This window comes from Sciurus vulgaris (genome assembly GCF_902686455.1).
Source record: "Sciurus vulgaris genome assembly, chromosome: 3".
In the NCBI taxonomy this organism is placed as follows: domain Eukaryota; kingdom Metazoa; phylum Chordata; class Mammalia; order Rodentia; family Sciuridae; genus Sciurus; species Sciurus vulgaris.
This window is the reverse complement of record NC_136463.1, coordinates 186,887,627-186,907,116: the sequence shown is the minus strand read 5'-3', so window position 1 is coordinate 186,907,116 and position 19,490 is coordinate 186,887,627. Positions and strand designations below refer to the sequence as shown.

The window sequence follows — 19,490 nt, the reverse complement described above, 5'->3', positions numbered from 1 at the left end:
CTGCTCTTGGGAGGCATGATTAAGGTACTAAGGGAGGAGCTAACGCATGGATGGATGGATGGATGGATGGATGGATGGATGGATGGATGGATGGACGGACGGACGGACGGACGGAAGAAAGGAGGAAGGAAGGTATGGTCGGATCAGCCCCTGCGCGCAAGCACGCCAGATCCGGGGTCCTACGGCCGCCGAGCTAGTGAAGCAAGCGCACTCACGGCCGCGCCCCCGGGTCGCCGCGCCCCCCGGTGCCGCCCCCGCGGAGGTCGCTGGAGGCCCGGCTGGGCCCCGCCCCGCCAGCTGCCTACCGGCTGGGGCAGCCGGGCGGACAAAGCACTCCGCTGCCATTGGCCGAAGCGCGCCTCGAGCTGGCGGCTGGGCGTGCGCACTGCCAATTGGCGCATTGAGATGCAAATAAGCGGCTATAAGAGGGGCGGGGCCGGGGCGAGCCGGAAGACGCCGCGAGCTGAGCCCGACCGCGGGCCCGCTCGGGGCAGCGGGAGGCCGGCCGCGCTCCCGGCGGTGAGGACATGGCTCCGCCCCTGGTTCCCGGCAGGGACTGTGCCGCCCGCGAGGACGAGGACGGCTGGGAGGCCCGCGGGGACCGCAAGGTGCGGACGGGAGCCGCGGGCGGAAGGGCGAGTGGGAGGCTTCGCGGGGCCGGGGTTCAGTGACCCGCTTCCCGCAGGCCCGGAAGCCTCTGGTGGAGAAGAAGCGGCGCGCGCGGATCAACGAGAGCCTGCAGGAGTTGCGGCTGCTGCTGGCTGGCGCCGAGGTGCGGCGGCCCGGCGGGCGGCCGCGGCCGTGGGGAGGGCGGGGTGGATCCCGGAGCGCGCGGCCGGGCTCACTGCCCTTCCCTGCTGGCGCAGGTGCAGGCCAAGCTGGAGAACGCCGAGGTGCTGGAGCTGACAGTGCGGCGCGTGCAGGGCGCGCTACGGGGCCGAGCGCGTGGTGAGTGGCGGCGGGGCGCGTGGACCCGGCGCGGGACGCGGGCGCCTGCCACCTAGGTGCGGGGTGCATTCTCCCAGGATGCCGCTCCCCTGGAGTACCTCGCCTCCAACGGCGTCCCTGTCCTGTCGGTAGCTAGGGCTCCCTGAAGCGGGGTTCGCACCCGCGTCTTCTAGGTGAGCTTGGTATCCGCCTCCTGGGTGGGCCTGGCCCGGCTCACGGCACTGGGCACTGCTTTCTCCCTCTCACTCTCAGAGCGCGAGCAGCTACAAGCGGAAGCGAGTGAGCGCTTCGCTGCTGGCTACATCCAGTGCATGCACGAGGTGCACACATTCGTGTCCACGTGCCAGGCCATCGACGCCACCGTAGCCGCGGAGCTCCTGAACCACCTGCTTGAGTCCATGCCGCTGCGCGAGGGTAGCAGCTTCCGGGATCTGCTGGGGGACGCCTTGGCAGGACCACCTGGAGCCCCTTGGGGAAGTGGCTGGCCCCCGGGAGGGGCCCCTGGGTCCCCACTCCCCAGCCCTCCCGGTCCTGGGGATGACCTGTGCTCTGACCTAGAGGAGGTCCCAGAGGCTGAACTGAGTCGGGTGTCTGCTGAGGGAAGGGATTTGATGCCCCCTGCCCTGGGTAGCCTGACTGTGGCCCAAATATCCCAGAGTATCTGGAGGCCTTGGTGACACATGCTAGCCAGGGACCTGCAGGCACAGGCTAGACCTGCCCAAAGTCTATTCCCCCATCCGTGAGGTTCAGATGTGATGGAGTAAGGGCCCAAGACATCTCCCAGGTCTGCCCTTCCCTTCCTCCAGTGGATGGCTTGCAAGGCAGCCCCTGATGACCAGCCCAGTCAGGTCCCTAGTCCTATTTCCCAGACCCTACGGCTCTGGGTGGGAAGAGGGAGGGAGCTACAGGCAGCGGAAGAATTTGGTAGAGCTCTCACACATTCACCGGTCCTAGCCTTTATAGGCGATCTAGTGTGGGGAAGAAGGGAAGGTGATGCTGAGCCTCTCCTCATGGCTGGACACTCAGGCCCTGGCAGCCTGAACAGAAGCTTGAATTTGCCACTTCAGCCAAGAGACCAGGGGGAGGCAGGTAGTTCTGCAGTGTTGCTCTGAGCTGCTCTCTGTATAGCACACCTGAGTTTGTGAATGTGGTTGCCATCAAGGGTTCCAACTGAATTAATAAAGAATTTTGGTACCCTTTAAGTATTACTGATGTGTCATTAATGTGTCAGAGATGTAGAAGCTAAAGTACAAATTTTTTCCCTCCATCTGACACTAATGAATGCCTTTTAAGTCTCTCTCTCTTTGTCAGCAAAGTAAGTTAGTATGATGGAGGTGGAGACGTCCCCACAGCCTGGCAGGTCTTGAGGCCTGTCCTCTCCCTGAGGAAGAGCCCATGGGCATGAGGTTTGTCTCTCGGGTAACTCAGCCATAGGGAAATGGCCTGTCTGTACCATTCTCTTGTTCATGAGCTTCCAGGAAGAAACATGAATGGATAATTGCTAGCCATCTGGCGTGACGTGTCTTTCAAAGACCTGGCTTAGGCTCCATGAATATGGTGCAGATGTCAGGCTACTTGCTTGCATTGTCACTTCATGACAGAAGAAGCTTTCCCCAGGTGCCACTGGTTTTGGGGACAAGGAGACCCACCTAGTTCATGGCTTGCAGTGCCGTGGGCACAAGCGCCTTGAACCTGAGGTCATGCTAGACACAGGAAGTTAGACCCCATAGGACCGAAGGTGACAGGATGGGCAGCTGTGGTGTAGAAACCTGCCCCTTCAAGCTGGGGAAGGCCTGCAGATAGCACATGGTCATCTGATGGCAATCATGACCACAGCCAAGCCCCTTCCGGCTCCAGGACCCCAAAGCTTACTTTGGGTTGGCAGCACCAACCTGGAGTTGAGATGTAAGGATTTAGGATTGATGCACGGGGCTCCTCTTGGGCCTTGTGTCTTTAAGAGCTTCGTTCCCAACAGCCCCTTTACAAAAGTCTCCTGGCAGGTCCTGGCCACCAGGGGTTCCCCCTGGATTTATTATAATTCAATTCTGGACTTCTGTCTGTGGGCTATAACCAGTTGCAGCTTAATTTTAGTAACTGGGGCTGAGCTGTCAAGGGGGTTGGGGAAGGTTAGGTCCCCAAGGAGGGCTAGAGGAATGGAAATGTTATTCCTGGGGTTATTTTCATGGCCCCAGTGATGCACAGGGACACAGGGGGTGATGGGCCTTCCTGCCTACCTTCCTTGTGGGCCCCCAACAGTATCCAGAGAACACTACAATGAGCTCTGATGCCAGCTCTGCTGTGACATTCACCCCATCTTTCCAGAGGCCCTGGAGGGTTGGTCAGGGGGAGCCTAGGATGCAAGATGCAGGAGGCTGACCTGAGGCAAAAGTGCCAGGACCTGCCCAAGGTCAGAAGCTGCCACCCAGAACTCAGGCCCTGTGCTTCTTCAGTCCAGAGCCAGCCTCTCTAATCTTCAGGAGCAACTTCTGCTTTCTCTGAAATGGAAAACGCTCCCAGAGCCGGGACCACCAAGTCCTCCTAGGGTCAGAGCTGCTTTTGCCTGGACCTGGGAATGAAGGTTCACACAGTGCCAGGCAACTATTTCATGTGGCCTCCTCACCCCACTGCCCCAGCCCCCCTCACAGGCCTCCTGCTAAGCAGTCGATGGCCTGGCTTTGTCCTTCCCTGAAAATTGCCTCCTTGTCTCAAATCCCTGGCCCTGTGTATTAGTTACCTACGGCTATCACAACTGATGACCATGAACTTGGTTTAAAACACCACATTAGCTGGGTATGGTGTCTCAAAAAATAAGAGGACTGGGGATATAGCTTAGTGGCAAATTACCCCTAGGTTAAAACCCTTGTACTCTCCCTCTCCCCCAAAACACATTTATTATCCAGCAGTTCTGCAGGTTAGGAGTCCCCACAGGATTCACCTGGGCTCAGATCAAGGTGTTGTAGGCTGGTCTGTGTCCCGCTCGAGAAGCCCGAGGACGGTCCATTTCCTCGCCTTTTCCTCACTTGAAAGGCCACCCACAATTCTGGGCCCACGGCTGCCTTCTCCAACCTCAGTGAGCAGTGCATGGCACTGTCTGACCCATCCCCCACAGGCACAGCCCTTCCGTCCTCCCCCTCTTCCCCCTCCTTCTTTATACCTTTAAAGACCCCTGTGCCTGCATCGGGGTCCACCTGGAAAGCCTAGGATGATCTCTGTAATACCCAGGTCTTTTATCTCCCATCACATTTGCACTCTATTTTGCCATGTGAAGAAACACATTCAGAAACTCCAGGAATCAGCATGTGGGTGTGGCAGGGGCATTGTTCTGTCCCCTCACCCACCTGGGCCTTGGACCAGGCACTCTGTCTTCCATCACAAGACACTGGGGGGCCAATTTCCCCATGGACACTGGGTTCCCTCCCCTTTTAACCATTCAGTGCCTCTGCCCTCTCGGGGAATCATCCATTCCTCCTCCCTTCTGGATTATTCTTCTCAACCTGCAACAAGTTGTAGTTGGAAGGAGAGACAGACCTCTGATCTGATGTGCTGTTAGCCTCTGCCTCCTCTGCTCAGGTGTGGCCCACATTTCTGACACCCCCTTCAGCACCTCTCATTCCTCATTCCTTTCCCATCAGGTACTGTCCCACCTGCTGCCTGCAAGCCCCCAGTCAAGACCTCCCCGCTGTGCTGTTTCCCAGTCCAGCCAGCACGTCTCCCCCTCCCCCGGGCCGCTGCTGATCTCTGCATGCGGACGTCAGTCCCAAGGCTCTGTCCTCAGCCCCTCCTCGACGTCATCCCCGACCCCAGTCCATCCGGCGATCCCCTCTCCAGCCTGCTGGCCGCCGTATGCTCCTGTCCACTCAATGTCTCCACCATGACGTCTGAGGGCATTAAGAACTTGCCACCACCGCTCCGCCGGCGCTGCCGCTTCCCCGAGCGCAGGCACTTCCTGGCACCCCACTAACGAGGCAAAAAGGCTCGACCTTCCCTCCGCTTCTTTCCTGTCCTCCCACTGCCCATCAGTCCGGCACTATTCTAAATCCTAGCTCCGTCTGCCTTCCCTGCCCGGGTGAGCAGCCGGCCTCCCACCCCGCCCGGTCCATTCGGCCCGCGGCCCGCGGCCTTCGAGGCTCCCCCTATGCTCCGCTCTGCCCTCGGACCTCCGGATCTCCGCCAGGGATTCCAGAGCCGCTCCGCACTTGTGCCTGCGGGGCTGCGGGGCTGCGGGGCGCTGGGGATCCTTGCAGCTCACGAGCTTGGGACCCGAGCTCCGCAGGCCCGGGGAATCGCGAACCTGGCGGCACCTGGGCTGGGAGGCGCTCGCGGGGAGCCGAGGAGCGCAGGAGCCGAGGCCTTGACCACGGCCCTCCGAGGCTCCCGGGAGGTCCCCTGGGCCCGCGCGAGGCGTGCCAACCGTGCAGACTAAGCCAACCGCCTCCGGCCGGCGGGCTGCTGCAGCCTCCGCCCTCCCGCATCCCGAGGGACATCCAGATGCGCCGCTCGGCCAGGCGCGGCCATCCTGCTCCCGGCCGAGCTGAGGGACCAGTGCTCGGACCTCGGCGCCACAGAGCTGGTGTGCGTGGCCGAGGTGAGCATGCGGCAGGCGGTGGGCTTCTCCAGCCTCCTGGGAAGGCCTTGCCTCCACTTGCAGTGCCACCCCGCTCCCGACCCTGGACGAGCCGTGGTGCCACCCTCCTCCCCTGCCCCACCCTGCAGGCAGTGCCCAGTCATTGTCCATTCTCCCTCCACAGCGGATGGACGACTGAATGACTGCATCCCACACCTGTAGCTTTACGCCTGTCCTGATGCTGCATTCTTAGCTCAGGTTCTTGCCCCTCACCTGGAGAATGGCAGTCGTCCTTCAGAAAACTCCCAGCTTCAAATGTCCACTCCTGCACTGTAGTCCTTTCCCACTTTAACCCTAGGGAGTGTCCCACTGTATGAGTGTCCCTCAAATGATACAGAAAGGGATTTCCAAGATTCTGCTGAGATGGGTAGTCAGTGAACATCCTGTACTTTACAACGGTGGCACCTAAGTCTAGAATCAGAGTCCTGGACAATGCCATAGGCCGCAGGAATCTGTAGGACCCGAGTTCCCGAACAAGTGGCACAGCTTTGAGGAGCTGACGGGCAGTGCCAGGCCGCTGCCCTAGAGGCAGAATCACTTCATCTATGCCTCCGGCCTGCGAGGGTGGCTGCTTTGACTTCCTCGTGAGCAGCCTGCATTCTTGCTTTGCTGATTACCTTTATTAAATGGGTTTTAAAACATAGGGAAGGATTCTGGATTCGGGGGTGTTGAGATAATTACATATTTTCTTATGTTTGTCCTTTGACCAATCAATATTTTGCGACTGGATTCACCAATGTTGAACTGTTCTTGTATTTTTGTTATGAACCCCCATGCAGATGGTGGGATCAAAGTCCTGCTGAATCTGTGTAGGATTTGTAAAAGACTTCTTTGCAACAGTTTCAGGTTCACAGCAAAATTGAGCAGAAGGTGCAGAGACTTCCTATATGTCCCTGCCCACCCCCAAGCTCCCTACATGACGCACCCTCACGGCCCTTAGTTACATTAGGACACTCTCAGTGCTGGGTCCGTTCTGTGAGTTTGGACAAGTGCACAATGTCGTGGACCCGCCAGTCCCGTACCATAAGGAGTAGTTTCACGGCCTGTCACTCTCTGCTTTGCCTGTCCATCTCCCCAGCCCCTAGGAAATGCCGATCTTGTTGCTGTCTCCGTAGTTCTGCCTTTTCCAGCATAGTCTGGGGTTTTCCTATCAGTGTTCAGTAGTTTTCTTTGTGCTCTGGATTGGTGCCGGTGTTCTGCTGCCTTTGTGAAAGCTGGAGCTTGTGCTTCCTCTGCGTTGAGGGCTCTGACCCTAAGTCCTGGAAACCGTCTGACTGGCGAGGCCGTCTTGCTTGTTCATCTCCTCTTCTTCCTCTCTCCTTCACCATCGGCTGCCTTCTCTCCCTTTCCTTCCTGCTCTGACTCTGCCCCCTTTCTCTTTCCTCCTGCCTCTCCTTCTGTCTCTCTGTCCACCCACCTCTGCCTTCCTAGCCTGTCCCTCACCTCCTGGCTTTTCTTCTTTGTCTTACTCCATCCTTCCTCCCAGGGAGAGCAGACCCACCCACTCCCTTGGGCTTCCTCTGGCTGCCCCTTCCCTTCTGGCGGTGTGGAGGGGGAATCAGGCCAGCACCCACAGAGCCAATGACTTCGCGCACTTGTTCCCCCACTGCAGGCTTTCAGCTTCTTGCCTACTCGGGCAGTACCTTGGCCGCCATGTTCACCATGCTGAAAGAGGCCTACAGCACTGGTGCCCAGGAAGTGTGTCTGTGCTCACCAAGGTGAGTGCTTTGGGGCAGCAGGCTGCAGCGGGGAAGAACCTGGTCATGGGAGCAGGAGCTGCACCTTCCTGTTCCCCCCCCCCCCCCCGAGTGCTTGCAGACAGCCCCTCCTGATCCTGACTCTGATAGTTGAAAAGGGACCACCCAGTTCACATTATGGAGAGTCAGTGCTGGGCAGGGCTCTTGAATGAGACTCGAGACTTCCTAAAGGGACCATGGGTATGTTTATGGATGCTGGGACAGAGCCAGGAAGGAGCAATACCCTTGCCCATTTGAACCAGCTCATGGATGGAATGGAATAGCTACAGGGCTGGCCTTTTTCTAGCTAAGGATCTGGTGAGGATGCCCAAACCCTGAGAATTCCATAGGATCCAGCTGCTGGCCCCTCATCCAGAGTCCCCACAGGTCCTGTGGGCACCAGGCTCTTGCCCCTTCTCCTCTGGCTGTACCTTGGCCTCAGACCCGACCACACTGATGCTCTGAGTGGGGCTTTAGCTGTCAGTGTGCCCTGTAAGAGCAGACCAGGTGAGGGCCTTACTGGGCCCTGAACAGGGGCCTTACTGCAACCCAGGCAGGGAGAAGTCCATGAAAGGAGGCACACCCTGCTTAGGGACACTGAGAACAGATCCCTGCATCCCTTGTACCCAGGGTGAATTTCAACAAGAAACACGTGGTGGAACAGGGCCTCTCCTTTGAAAATGTAATCCAGCTTACTCCCCAGAGCTGCAAAAAGAAAAGAATAGAATCAGTAAATTCAGAGAGTCGTACAGTTGCTGATCATTAGTATATAGGACCAAGGCTACATCGAAAGAGTGGTCAGTAGGGTCAGTAGAAAGATAGGTGGGACGGAGATCCCCAGATCCTGAGGAAGGCTTCCCAGAGAAGGTGGCATGTGAGCTCTGTAGGACAGATAGGGTTGAGGATGACAGGAGGGGACTTGCCTTTCAAACCCCAGAGGTTGCCAAGCTCCCAACTTTGACTTGGGAATTTCCTGTGGGAATCTCTGATTAAAGTACTCCAACCCATCAGACTTGGGAGGAGACCTGAGGGTACAGAGGGTGTGGGTCAGAGGGATTAGACTGTGTTCAGGGAGCAGCTCTGAAGGGTCCCCTGTGGTTTCCCTTCTCTCTCCCTCTTTCTGTTGGATGTAGAACCTGTTCACTCTGGATCTTGCTCCTCACCAGCTTCCTGGGCAGCAGCTTCCTAGCAGTTGGAATTGGAAGGCTAACCAGACTCCACCCACTCCATTCACACTGCCCTCCCTGAGCTGGGGCAGGGGCAGCCAGAGGAGGGGAAGGGAATGGTGTGTGCGTACCCTGTAAGGGTATGGCAGACCTGGCTAGCAGGGGCTAACCAGGCCAGGCTCCTAACAGTGTGAGAGAAAAGAGAGACTTATCTACTGCCAACAAATTACTGCAACTTGGCTTCAAATGATGTCATTTCCCAGGTTCTGTGGGTTAGGAGAGCAGGCATGGCTAGAGGGCGCCCCTGCCCAAAGCATCCCATAAGGCTGTGGGCTGGCTCCACAGAGAAGCTGTCCTGGTCTTGCTACGGTTGCGGGCAGTGTTCAGGTGCTCACAGGCAAACGGACAGGGGGCCCCTGGAGGTCTCTGTTATCCGCCACGCTGGTCTCTCCATAGTGCAGCTCCCAATATGGCATTTGATTGTGCAAGCAAGAGAGGGCAACCTCTCCTGTAAACCTGGTTTCGAAAGTGACAGACATCCTGTTACTTTTTGCTGTACTCTGCCCGTCCAGGTTCAGCCTGCACATGGGAGGAGATCACACAGAGTGTGCACACCAGGAAGGGGGGACGTTGAGGGCCACCTCTGGGCCCACCCGTGCCTCTGCTCTTCCTCCTGTTGCCACCCAGCCTCGCAGACCAGGCCTTGCAGTGCGTGTTCAGCATGTTGTCACTCTGGTGCTCTCTGCGTAAATGTTGTGGCCCAAGTTGCCGCCCTCTGAGATGGCTTTGCCCAGAGAGCCACACGCTCGTACCTTTCCTGCCGACACCTCCCTGGGAATTTGATCACCCTTATCCCACTTCCGAGTGACACGGAGCATGTTTTCTTAAGCTGATGAGTTATCTTTCTTTCCCTTGGGGCTGGACTGGGACTTTTCCCTGTCTGTACTTCCAGATGTGTCTGGGGTGTAGTCTTGGGGGTGGACGGACACTGGGGAAGGTGATGTGGGCGTGTCGGGGAGCTTGGCCCTGGCGCCCGGGCATGTCCACATAGGCCACACAGTCAAGGCTCAAGCCACAGCACGGTCACATCTTGGCAGAGCACCTGTCAGTCAGTCCACTCAGACTGGGCCAGGCCCCACTCACCTCCGGGCTCTGACAAAGTTCAGGCTCCCGCTCACCCCTCCAGGGGCATTGATTCCACTGTAACAGGGTGCCCTGTCATGCATGTGGCTGTCTCTGGTCACTTTTTCAGTGTCTCCCTGCTCAAGGTCTGTGGGGAGCTGGCCCCTTTGACTACTTTTCCTATTTGTGCAAGTAATAAGCAGAATCTAAGAAGGACTGGTATGTCTGTCCTTTGTGTGTGCGTGTACTGGATGGAACTGAGGCCTTGTGCTTGCTGAGAGCACACACTACCAGCGAGCTGTGCCCAGCCCTGGACTTACCTTGTGCTTGGCAGAATGGAGGGAAAGTGAGGGGAGAGGAAGAGGCCCAGACCTCACCTGCCTCACGCTCTTGGCATGTACTCTGTACCCCCTCCCCCAGTGCCAGCTTCACCCTGGACGTCCCACCCGGAGAGACTCAGCAGGCTAGAGGGTGCTGGTCCTGAACCTCACCGACTCTCAGATGGACAAGCAATCAAGGCAGCCTGTGGAGGATCAGTGCCACCTTCCCGACCACTGCCCCGGGAGGGTGTGCAGACAGCAGAGTCCACCTGCATTCCCAGCTGGGGCTCCCCTTCAGTGAGGCCCACACCTCATCACCGTCAGAAGTCCATTTTGTTCTAAATGCTTCAACACATCTGTCCGTAACTGGAGGTCATTGCACATAGTTTTTTCTCGTAAAACTTAACAATGAAAGGCCTGGCTTGTGAGTACACAGTTGCTGAGTTTTGACAAATGCCTCCACCTTCATGACTCAGACCTGTCTCAGGACATGGGCAGTACTGTCCCTCGAAGGTCCTCTCACACTCCTTCCCAGTTATCCCCATCTCACTACCCTGCCAAGCATCCCTGGTGCCTGAAGCAAAAGGAAAGATGTGTTTGATTTTTTAGCAGAACCGGGAATCGAACCCTGGGGCTCTCTGCCACTGAGCCACATCCCTAGCTCGCTCTATCTATCTATCTATTTTGAGACAGGATCTCCCTGTGTTGCCCAGGCTGGCCCAGAACTTGTCATCCTTCTGCCTTAGCATCCTGAGTCCCTGGGATTACAGGCGTGTTCCACTGCATCTGTTGACAAATTTTATTTTTTAATGTTTTTATTTTTTTCCCTGAAGAAAAGTGGGTAAAAAACCATTGGGGGAAAAAAATGGAAAATTGGCTGTAGGTTGGGCATGATGGCACACACCTGCAACCCCAGTCACCTGGGAGGCAAGGCGGGAGGGTCAAAGTTCAAGGTCTCTAAAAATAAAAAGGGCTGGGGATGTAGCTCAGTGGTAGAGTGCCCCTGAGTTCAGTCCCCAATACCACCCATTTATTTTTTTAAATGGGAATTTTGTTTTCCTCACTTTAATGGACACAAACTCATCAATTTTTGTAAGATATTTTTTGTGTGGACTTACTTATTTTTTATTACTTGTTTATTTTTATGTGGTGCTAAGGATCAAACCCAGGGCCTCACACATACTAGGCAAGTACTCTACCATTGAACTACAACCCCAGCCCCTGCAAAACCTACTTCTTACCTGATTTTCTTTTTTCCAGTGCTGGGCTCTATTACTGAGCTATATCCCCAGTCCTCTCATTTTCAATTGAGACAAATGTCATGTGCGTTTCTTTTGATCAAGGAATGATCTTAAATAATTTTCTATTAACTTCAGCCTGCTGAAATTTATTGTAAAGATGACACTGGCTGATAGTTTTGTTTTGTTTTTTTTTTTAAGAAACTTCTTAAAACCATTTCTGAAGATTATACTAAGCAAAATTTGTGAATTGGTTCAAGATTCAAATAAGACATTCATTTTTTTTTTACAAATTATTGATTAAAACCATTTCAGATGAAATTGCTGTAGGACTTAAATCATCAGAACATTTACATCAAATACATGGTTGCTTTGTGAGAATCATACGTATTCATAGGATATAAATTCTCCAATGAAAAATTCAAAATCTAAAGACGTTAATTTTTTATACCTTTTGAATGTAAATATCAGGGAATGTACTTAATTGCTGTTTGATAAGCACTTTTCCCATAATAATTAACATTATTATCCAGTGATAATTTACTTTCAATTTCTATACTTTTTAATTTATCTTAAAATTTAGGCAGTATATTAATATATTTTGCTAAAATTTGACAAGAAGATGCACCTATTAAGCATGCAACTTTATAATTTTTTACAGTATAGCTTTATTAACTTTTCCACTGTGTTCAAATCATCCTAGACAGGTAGGTTACATAACACTTGATTATCTGTTCACACCAAAATGCTTTTGATGTTCATGTGTACTCACCCCGTCTTTGGATGTAGACTGCCTTGATTGCATTTGGTCTTGATTCCCATTGGGGTCCATGCATGTTTTTAAAACAGACAGACATAGAATAGTCCATTTACTTATTGAATTCACACACACACACACACACACAAATATGTAATGCTAAGAAAGGTTATCCAATTTCATTTTGCAAAAGTAGCATTTGTACTTATTGAGATAATGAGCTGAGGAAGGCCCAAATTCAGCATGATCATTTCTGGGGGGAAATAACTCTTACTATGGCACAGCCTTTCCCATTTGCTCCCTCATCATATACCTGGCCATAGGAAGTTTTCATGTCAACATCGGTCTCCAGCCTCTAACTTCACATGCCAGACTTGCCTGTCTCCTGTCGTTTTGGTCAAGTCCTCCATATACCTTTTATCATCACGACCCTTGCGTTCACACGGGGCTTTACCTGGTGCACCATCCAAGAGCAGTCAGAGAAATTCATAAAGGTAATCAGAGCATGTTTCTTGTATTCTTGATAGCATTTCAGCTCTAAGGTGATCAAGACATTTTACATTTGTTGTTTTACTGTACAAAAAAGACGCCCTCTTTTATGAATAGCTATGAAATCAGCTGATGCTAGAAACATGCTGCCATTTGGATTCCTAATGATCTCTCATGATTTTCCAGATGTAGATTCTTATCTGTAACATTTAAATCACCCTCTGTGATAAACTTTTGTTTCCCTAACTTTATCATAATACAAAGTATCATTTATTAAACTATGAGTTGGAAATTTTTAAAAAGACTTTCATTGTAGAAAAGCATCACAGTTAAATAAAGCATTCGTGGCCACAGATTCTGTTTAATTTATTTTTTTAAGAAAGGAGTTTCTTTTATTCTCTGCTGCGTAACAAACTAATAAACTATCCCACGCTTAGATGGGATAAGATGATAGCCACCATTTATTTGCTTGATCATTCTGCAACACGAACAGGACTCAGAAGGGACGCTCCCCTTTGTCTTGTGTGTTTACGTAGTGGTCTCTTAGGCAGCTGCATTCAGCTGGGGACTTGGCTGGGAAAATGTCCAAGAAGTAGTCACCCATGGTCCGGCAAGTAGTGCCAGCTGAGAGCTGGTGTGTGCTGATCTTCCTCCACATGTCTTCCTCCGGCAGGCTACACTGGCTTCCAAAGGCAGGTCCCAAGAGGACAAGCCCTATTGTGTGAGTCCCTACCAGCATTATACTTGCTAATGTCTCATTAGCCAAACAAGTCTGAGGCCAGGGTCAGAGACTCTATGGAAGTCAACCACACTAAGGGAAGCAGGGGGCAGGGAAGCATCAAGGGCTGCCAAGGAAACGGTCTGCACCACGTCCCAGGATGTCTGATGCACTGACTGCTGATCCAGGCTGACTCGCTCAGTTCTGTTTTTGGTATCCAACCTCTCTTTAGAAGCTCCAACCCAACACATGGCTGCGGGACAGAAGCCCCAGTTCAGAGAAAGGGAAGGGCCCCCTTTAACCAAACTGTAAATTAACCTTCTGTATCATACACATGGGGCACCAATTTCAAGAGACAACAGGCAGTTCTCCCATCTCAAAAGTACCCTCTGCCAATGCTCCATGATTTGGAGGGGATAAATTCACATGTGACCAGAGCTTAGCTAACCTGAATCAGAGGCCTACTGTGTGATTTGGTGTAAACCACACAGTTATAATAGGGCGTGGCCAAACCCTTGCTGGCCTGGAGGAGATCTTTTCTTAAAAAAAAAAAAAAAAAAAAAAAGCAAGGAAGACTTTATTCAATAGTATTACAATAGGAGAGAGATTGACTCAAACAAAATTTAGCTAAATCAAAATGTGGACAGATTTTTGAAGGTTTGGATGACTTACTAGAAAACTAGAAAAAGATATTAGGAAGGAGGTAGGTCCCCATGATCAGGCCATCTGTGTTTGCTAATTGTTCCTTATCTAAGTTAGGCTCCTATCCCATAGGAACTGGGGAAACAGGGGTCCTATCGTTCTTATTTTTTTTTTTCAATGCATTGCTCAGCACTATATGATAATTTTTGAAATACAAACATAGAAAAACAATTTGACCCAGTGTATCTGACATTTAACCAATGTTCACCGGTTTACCAATAGCTGTTATTATTGTTTTAATTAATTTTCCCATCCCCACCACCCCACCCCTCCCCTCATTCCCCTCTGCATAATCAAAGTTCCTTTATTCTTCCTTACCCACCCCCCACTATGGATCAGCATCTGCTTATCAGAGAAAACATTCGGTCTTTGGATTCTTGGGATTGACTTATTCCACTTAGCATATTCTCTAGTTGCATCGATTTACCTGCAAATGCCATAATTTTATTCTTCTTTAAGGCTGAGTAATATTCCATTGTGTACATGTACCACATTTTATTTATCCATTCATCTGTTGAAGGGCTGTTGAAGGTTGGTTCCATAGTTCAGCTATTGTGAATTGAGTGGCTATAAACATCGATGTGGCTGCATCACTGTAGTATGCTGATTTTAAGTCCTTTGGGTATAAATTGAGGAGTGGGATAGCTGGGCCAAATGGTTATAAAACTTCATTGTAAGTTTTCTTAGGAATCTCCATACTGCTTTCCATAGTGGTTGCACCAATCTGCAGTCCCACTAGCTATGTATGACTGTACCTTTTCCCCCACATCCTTGCCAACATTTATTATTGCTTATATTCTTGATAGTTGCCATTCTGACTGGAATGAGATGAAATCTTAGAGTAGTTTTGATTTGCATTTCTCTAATTTCAAGAGATGATGAATATCTTTTCATGTTTGTTAATCAATTGCATTTCTTCTTCTGTGAAATGTCTGTTCAGTTCCTTAGTCCATTTATTGATTGGGTTATTTGGTTTTTTGGTGTTAAGTTTTTTGAGTTCTTTATATATCCTGGAGATTAGTGCATGTGCTAAAGATTTTCTCCCAATCTGTAGGCTCTCTCTTCATGTTATTGATTGTTTCTTTGGAGAGAAGCTTTTTAGTTTGAATTCATCACTTTTATTGATTTTAATTTTACTTCTTGTGCTTTCAGAGTCTCGTTAAGGAACTCAGATCCTTAACATCAGGTTAACATGATGATTTGGGCCTGTTTTTTCTTCCATTAGGCACAGAGTCTCTGTTCTAGTGCCTAAGTCTTTGATCTACTTCGAGTTGATTTTTGTGCAGGGTAAGAGGTAGAGATTTAATTTCATCTTGTTATACATAGATTTCCATTTTTCCCAGCACCATTTGTTGAATAGGCTATCTTTTCTCCAATGTATATTTTTGGTATCTTTGTCTAGTATGAAATAACCATATTTATGTAGATTTGTCTCTGTGTCTTCTATTCTGTACCATTGGCCTACATGTCTATTTCGATGCTAAAACCATGCCTTTTCTTTTTTACTATGACTCTGGAGTATAGTTTAACATCTGGAATTGTGATGCCTCCTGCTTTACTTTTCTTGCTAAGGATTGTCTTGGTTATTCCAATCTCTTATTACTTTGCTAATTCATTTATTAGTTCTAGAAGTTTTTGGTGGAACTTTTTGGATCTTATAAATATAGAATCATATCATCAGCAAATAGAGATAGTTTGAGTTTTTCTTTACCTATTCGTATTCTTTTAATTTCTTTCATCTGATTGCTCTGGCTAGAGTTTCAAGGACAGTTTTTTTTGTTGTTTTTTTTTGTATTCAGGAATGGATTTATGAAAAGCTGGGTTTTGAAGGTTATGAGGCACAGGCCCCAGTTAGAGCAGCAGAATAAGCAATTGGGAGAGATGAACTGATATGAATACAAAGAGCAACGATGGGTAATACATTATATATAATGTATATATTATACATTCACGTTATTCTGAAGTACAGTGAGTAGGCCATTTAGCTAAAAGGGGATATTTTCATTAACAAATAGTTTGAAATTGTTGTAAAAAGTAGTTTACAGACATTTTATGAAAATCTCCAAGTACTGGATTAAGAAATGCACTTTATAGCTTAATGAATACACTGGCCACAAGGTATTTGAATAAGGGAATATCAAGATCAAGGTGATGTGTGAGAGAGATGGTCATGGTATTCTGATTATTGTTTTTAGAACAACTTAAAACTGGTAGATTTTGATGAATATTAAATAGTGATAAAATAATCGTGCTTTCAATTACTCTGTCAATCAATACTTTTCTGAGATTTTTAATGTGTTAATTTGACCTTAATATGATGTACAGAACATTAAGGTAGTTATTGTTAAGTATTCCATTTACTTAAATGTGGAATCTAGGTACAGGCCAGTGATTTAGATAATGAAGTTGGCATTTAAACATAGATAATCTTGATACCATGTCAGAAGTCTTATTCAGTGCTTATGCTGTGGCTCTTTAAAATAACTTTGTGTGTGTGTGTGTGTGTGTGTGGTACTGGGAATCAAACTCAGGGCCTTGTGCTTGTGAGGCAAGCACTCTACCAGCTGAGCTATCTCCCCAGCCCTTAAAAAAACTTTTAAGATCACTACTAGTATGACTGTGTTATCAACAACAAGATTTCACAATTATGAATGCAGTATTTTTTATCTGTATATTAACACATGTTGATCTGTGTTGAATACTACGTGGAACCAAGAAGCCCTTCAGGTGGCTGACACCACAGTGTGACAACAGCACTTGAGTAGGTCTTTGTGGGACTGACATGGATCTGGCTAGTCCTTCATAGGGAGGAGAAAACAAAGAATTAAATATACTGAAATCCATTAATAATATAGAGGATTTCTTAGTCCCAATCCTCACCATGACTCCATTCACAGGAATACTGAGATGGCTACTCCATGGCTTCTTGAAGCTTCAACAAAACTGGTTTTATAAATTCTGCTGAGTCCATGTGGTCTTGGGCCAGCATATCATTATATAATTAAACTAAATACAGTAATTCTAAGACCACAGATTTTTGCTTACTTTTATGTGCTGAAGGTACCTGGCATAATGTGTAGAAGTTTAGTTTATCTTAATCTAAAGATGTTTTCCTTTAGTCCACAAGTCATGGTGCCAAAATTATTTTATAGCTGAAATTAAATTATTCAGAAACAGGTCAATGATACTGAGATACACAATTTTGCTTGCCACAGTTATAAGCTTTTATCACCTTTAATCTGATTCTAATATTCACTTGCTATACTATGTTTTATTAAAAATTCTGAAGCCATTAGTCTACAATCCAGTTGTTTCACTGACAATTTCCTTGCAGAAATCCATTTGGAAAGGTTTCCATGGAATATGAACTACAATGTACTCCATAAGTTCAGACTGGGACTTCACTGCTTTTGAGTATCACTAATTGCTGTAAATGATGCAAAACATTTGCCATCCCTTTGACAATTTAATAAGGAATACACTAACTATCCAGAAATAAAAACTAGAGTTTCCAATTATATGTATCATTAGCACTAGGGTTATTATCATCTCTAAGCTCCTAAATCTTTTTTTTTAATTTATTTTTATTGTAAACAAATGGGATACATGTTATTTCAGTTTGTACATGGAGTAACAGCTACCATTTGCACATTCATATATTTACATAGAGTAATGATGTTTGATTCATTCCATTATTTTTTCCTTCCCCCCACCCCTCCCACCCCTCTTTTCCCTCTATACAGTCCCTCCTTCCTCCATTCTTGTCCCACTCCCACCCCCCATTATGTGTCATCATCCGCTTATCAGTGAGATCATTCCTCTTTTGGATTTTTGAGATTGGCTTATCTCACTTAACATGATATTCTCCAATTTCATCCATTTGCCTGCAAATGCCATAATTTTATTATTCTTTATAGCTGAGTAATATTCCATTGTATATATATTTCACAGTTTCTTTATCCACTCATCAACTGAAGGACATCTAGGTTGGTTCCACAGTCTGGCTATTGTGAATTGAGCCGCTATGAACATTGATGTGGCTGTATCTCTGTAGTATGCTGATTTTAAGTCCTTTGGGTATAGGCCAAGGAGTGGGATAACTGGGTCAAATGATGGTTCCATTCCAAGTTTTCTAAGGAATCTCCACACTGCTTTCCAGAGTGGCTGCACTAATTTGCAGCCCCACCAGCAACGTATGAGTGTACCTTTTTCCCCACATCCTCTCCAACACCTATTGTTGCTTGTATTCTTGATAATCGCCATTCTAATTGGGGTGAGATGGAATCTTAGTGTAGTTTTGATTTGCATTTCTCTTATTACTAAAGATGGTAAACATTTTTTCATATGTTTGTTGATCTTCTTCTGTGAAGTGTCTGTTCATATCCTTAGCCCATTTGTTGATTGGGTTATTTATATTCTTGGTGTAGAGTTTTTTGAGTTCTTTATATATTCTGGAAATTAGTGCTCTATCTGAAGTATGAGTGGCAAAGATATTCTCCCACTCTGTAGGCTCTCTCTTCGCATTGCTGATAGTTTCCTTTGCTGAGAGAAAGCTATTTATTGTTTCAGTTTTTAGAGGGAATGCTTTCAATTTTTCTCCATTGAGAATGATGTTGGCCGTGGGCTTAGCATAGATGGCCTTTGCAATATTGAGGTATGTTCCTACTCTCCCTGGTTTTTCTAGTGTCTTGAACATGAAGGGGTGCTGTATTTTGTCAAGTACTTTTTCTGTGTCTATTGAGATAATCATAAGATTCTTATTTTTAAGTCTATTGATATGATGAATTATGTTTATTGATTTCCATATGTTTTTTTTTTTTTTTTTTTCTGGTACTGGGGATCGAACTCAGGGCCTTGTGCTTGCGAGGCAAGCACTCTACCAGCTGAGCTATCTCCCCAGCCCGTTTCCATATGTTGAACCAACCCTGTATCCCTGGGAGGAACCCCACTCGATCATGATGCACTATCTTTTTAATATGTTTTTGTATGCAATTTGCCAGAATTTTATTGAGGATTTTTACATCTGTGTTTATCAGGGATATTGGTCTGAAGTTTTCTTTCCTTGATGTGTTTGTCTGGTTTTGTATTCAGGGTGATACTAGCCTCATAGAATGAGTTTGGAAGGGTTCCTTCATTTTCTTTTTCATGGAATAATTTGAGGAGTTTGGATAGTCTTCTTTGCAGGTCTTGAGGAACTTGGCTGAGAATCCATCTGGTCCTGGGCTTTTTTTGGTTGGTAGGCTTTTGATGGTGTCTTCTATTTCATTGCTTGAAATTGATCTGTTTAAATTGTGTATGTCCTCCTGCTTCAGTTTGGGTAGGTAATATGTCTCTAATATGTCTTTAGAAATTTGTTGATGTCTTTGAGATTATTGGAATACAAATTTTCAAAATAATTTCTAATTATCTTCTGTATTTCAGTAGTATCTGTCGTGATATTTCCTTTTTCATCACAAATTTTAGTAATTTGAGTTCTTTCTCTCTTCTCTTTGTTAGCTTGGCTAAGGGCTTATCAATTATACTTTTTTTAAAGAACCAACTTTTTGTCAATTTTTTTCAATTGTTTCTTTTATTTCAATTTTATTGATTTCAGCTCTGATTTTAATTATTTCCTGTCTTCTGCTGCTTTTGGTGCTGATTTGTTCTTCTTTTTCTAGGGCTTTGAGATGT

General features: G+C 48.0%; 2 protein-coding genes across 4 annotated transcripts; both read left to right on the top strand.

The window, feature by feature from the left end:
- Positions 1 to 416: 416 nt before the first annotated feature.
- HES6 (hes family bHLH transcription factor 6) lies at positions 417 to 2,156 on the top strand. 3 transcript variants are annotated; one of them, XM_079132692.1, is made up of 4 exons: positions 417 to 608; positions 686 to 772; positions 867 to 908; positions 1,201 to 1,461. In XM_079132692.1, the coding sequence occupies exons 1-4, from the start codon at positions 528 to 530 to the stop codon at positions 1,312 to 1,314; spliced, it is 324 nt and encodes a 107-aa protein (XP_078988818.1). In that variant the 5' UTR covers positions 417 to 527; the 3' UTR covers positions 1,315 to 1,461. The 3 variants fall into 3 exon arrangements, with proteins under 3 accessions (XP_078988818.1, XP_078988816.1, XP_078988817.1); XM_079132690.1 differs by having other exon boundaries at positions 431 to 608; positions 867 to 948; positions 1,201 to 2,156; XM_079132691.1 differs by lacking the exons at positions 417 to 608; positions 686 to 772; positions 867 to 908 and adding an exon at positions 957 to 1,121 and having other exon boundaries at positions 1,201 to 2,156.
- Positions 2,157 to 4,650: 2,494 nt separating this feature from the next.
- Positions 4,651 to 9,756, top strand: LOC306658135 (uncharacterized protein). Its single transcript, XM_079134881.1, has 3 exons — positions 4,651 to 5,533; positions 7,185 to 7,290; positions 9,047 to 9,756. Exons 1-3 carry the CDS (start codon positions 5,437 to 5,439, stop codon positions 9,222 to 9,224), a joined length of 381 nt encoding a protein of 126 aa, XP_078991007.1. The 5' UTR covers positions 4,651 to 5,436; the 3' UTR covers positions 9,225 to 9,756.
- The last annotated feature ends 9,734 nt before the right edge of the window (positions 9,757 to 19,490 follow it).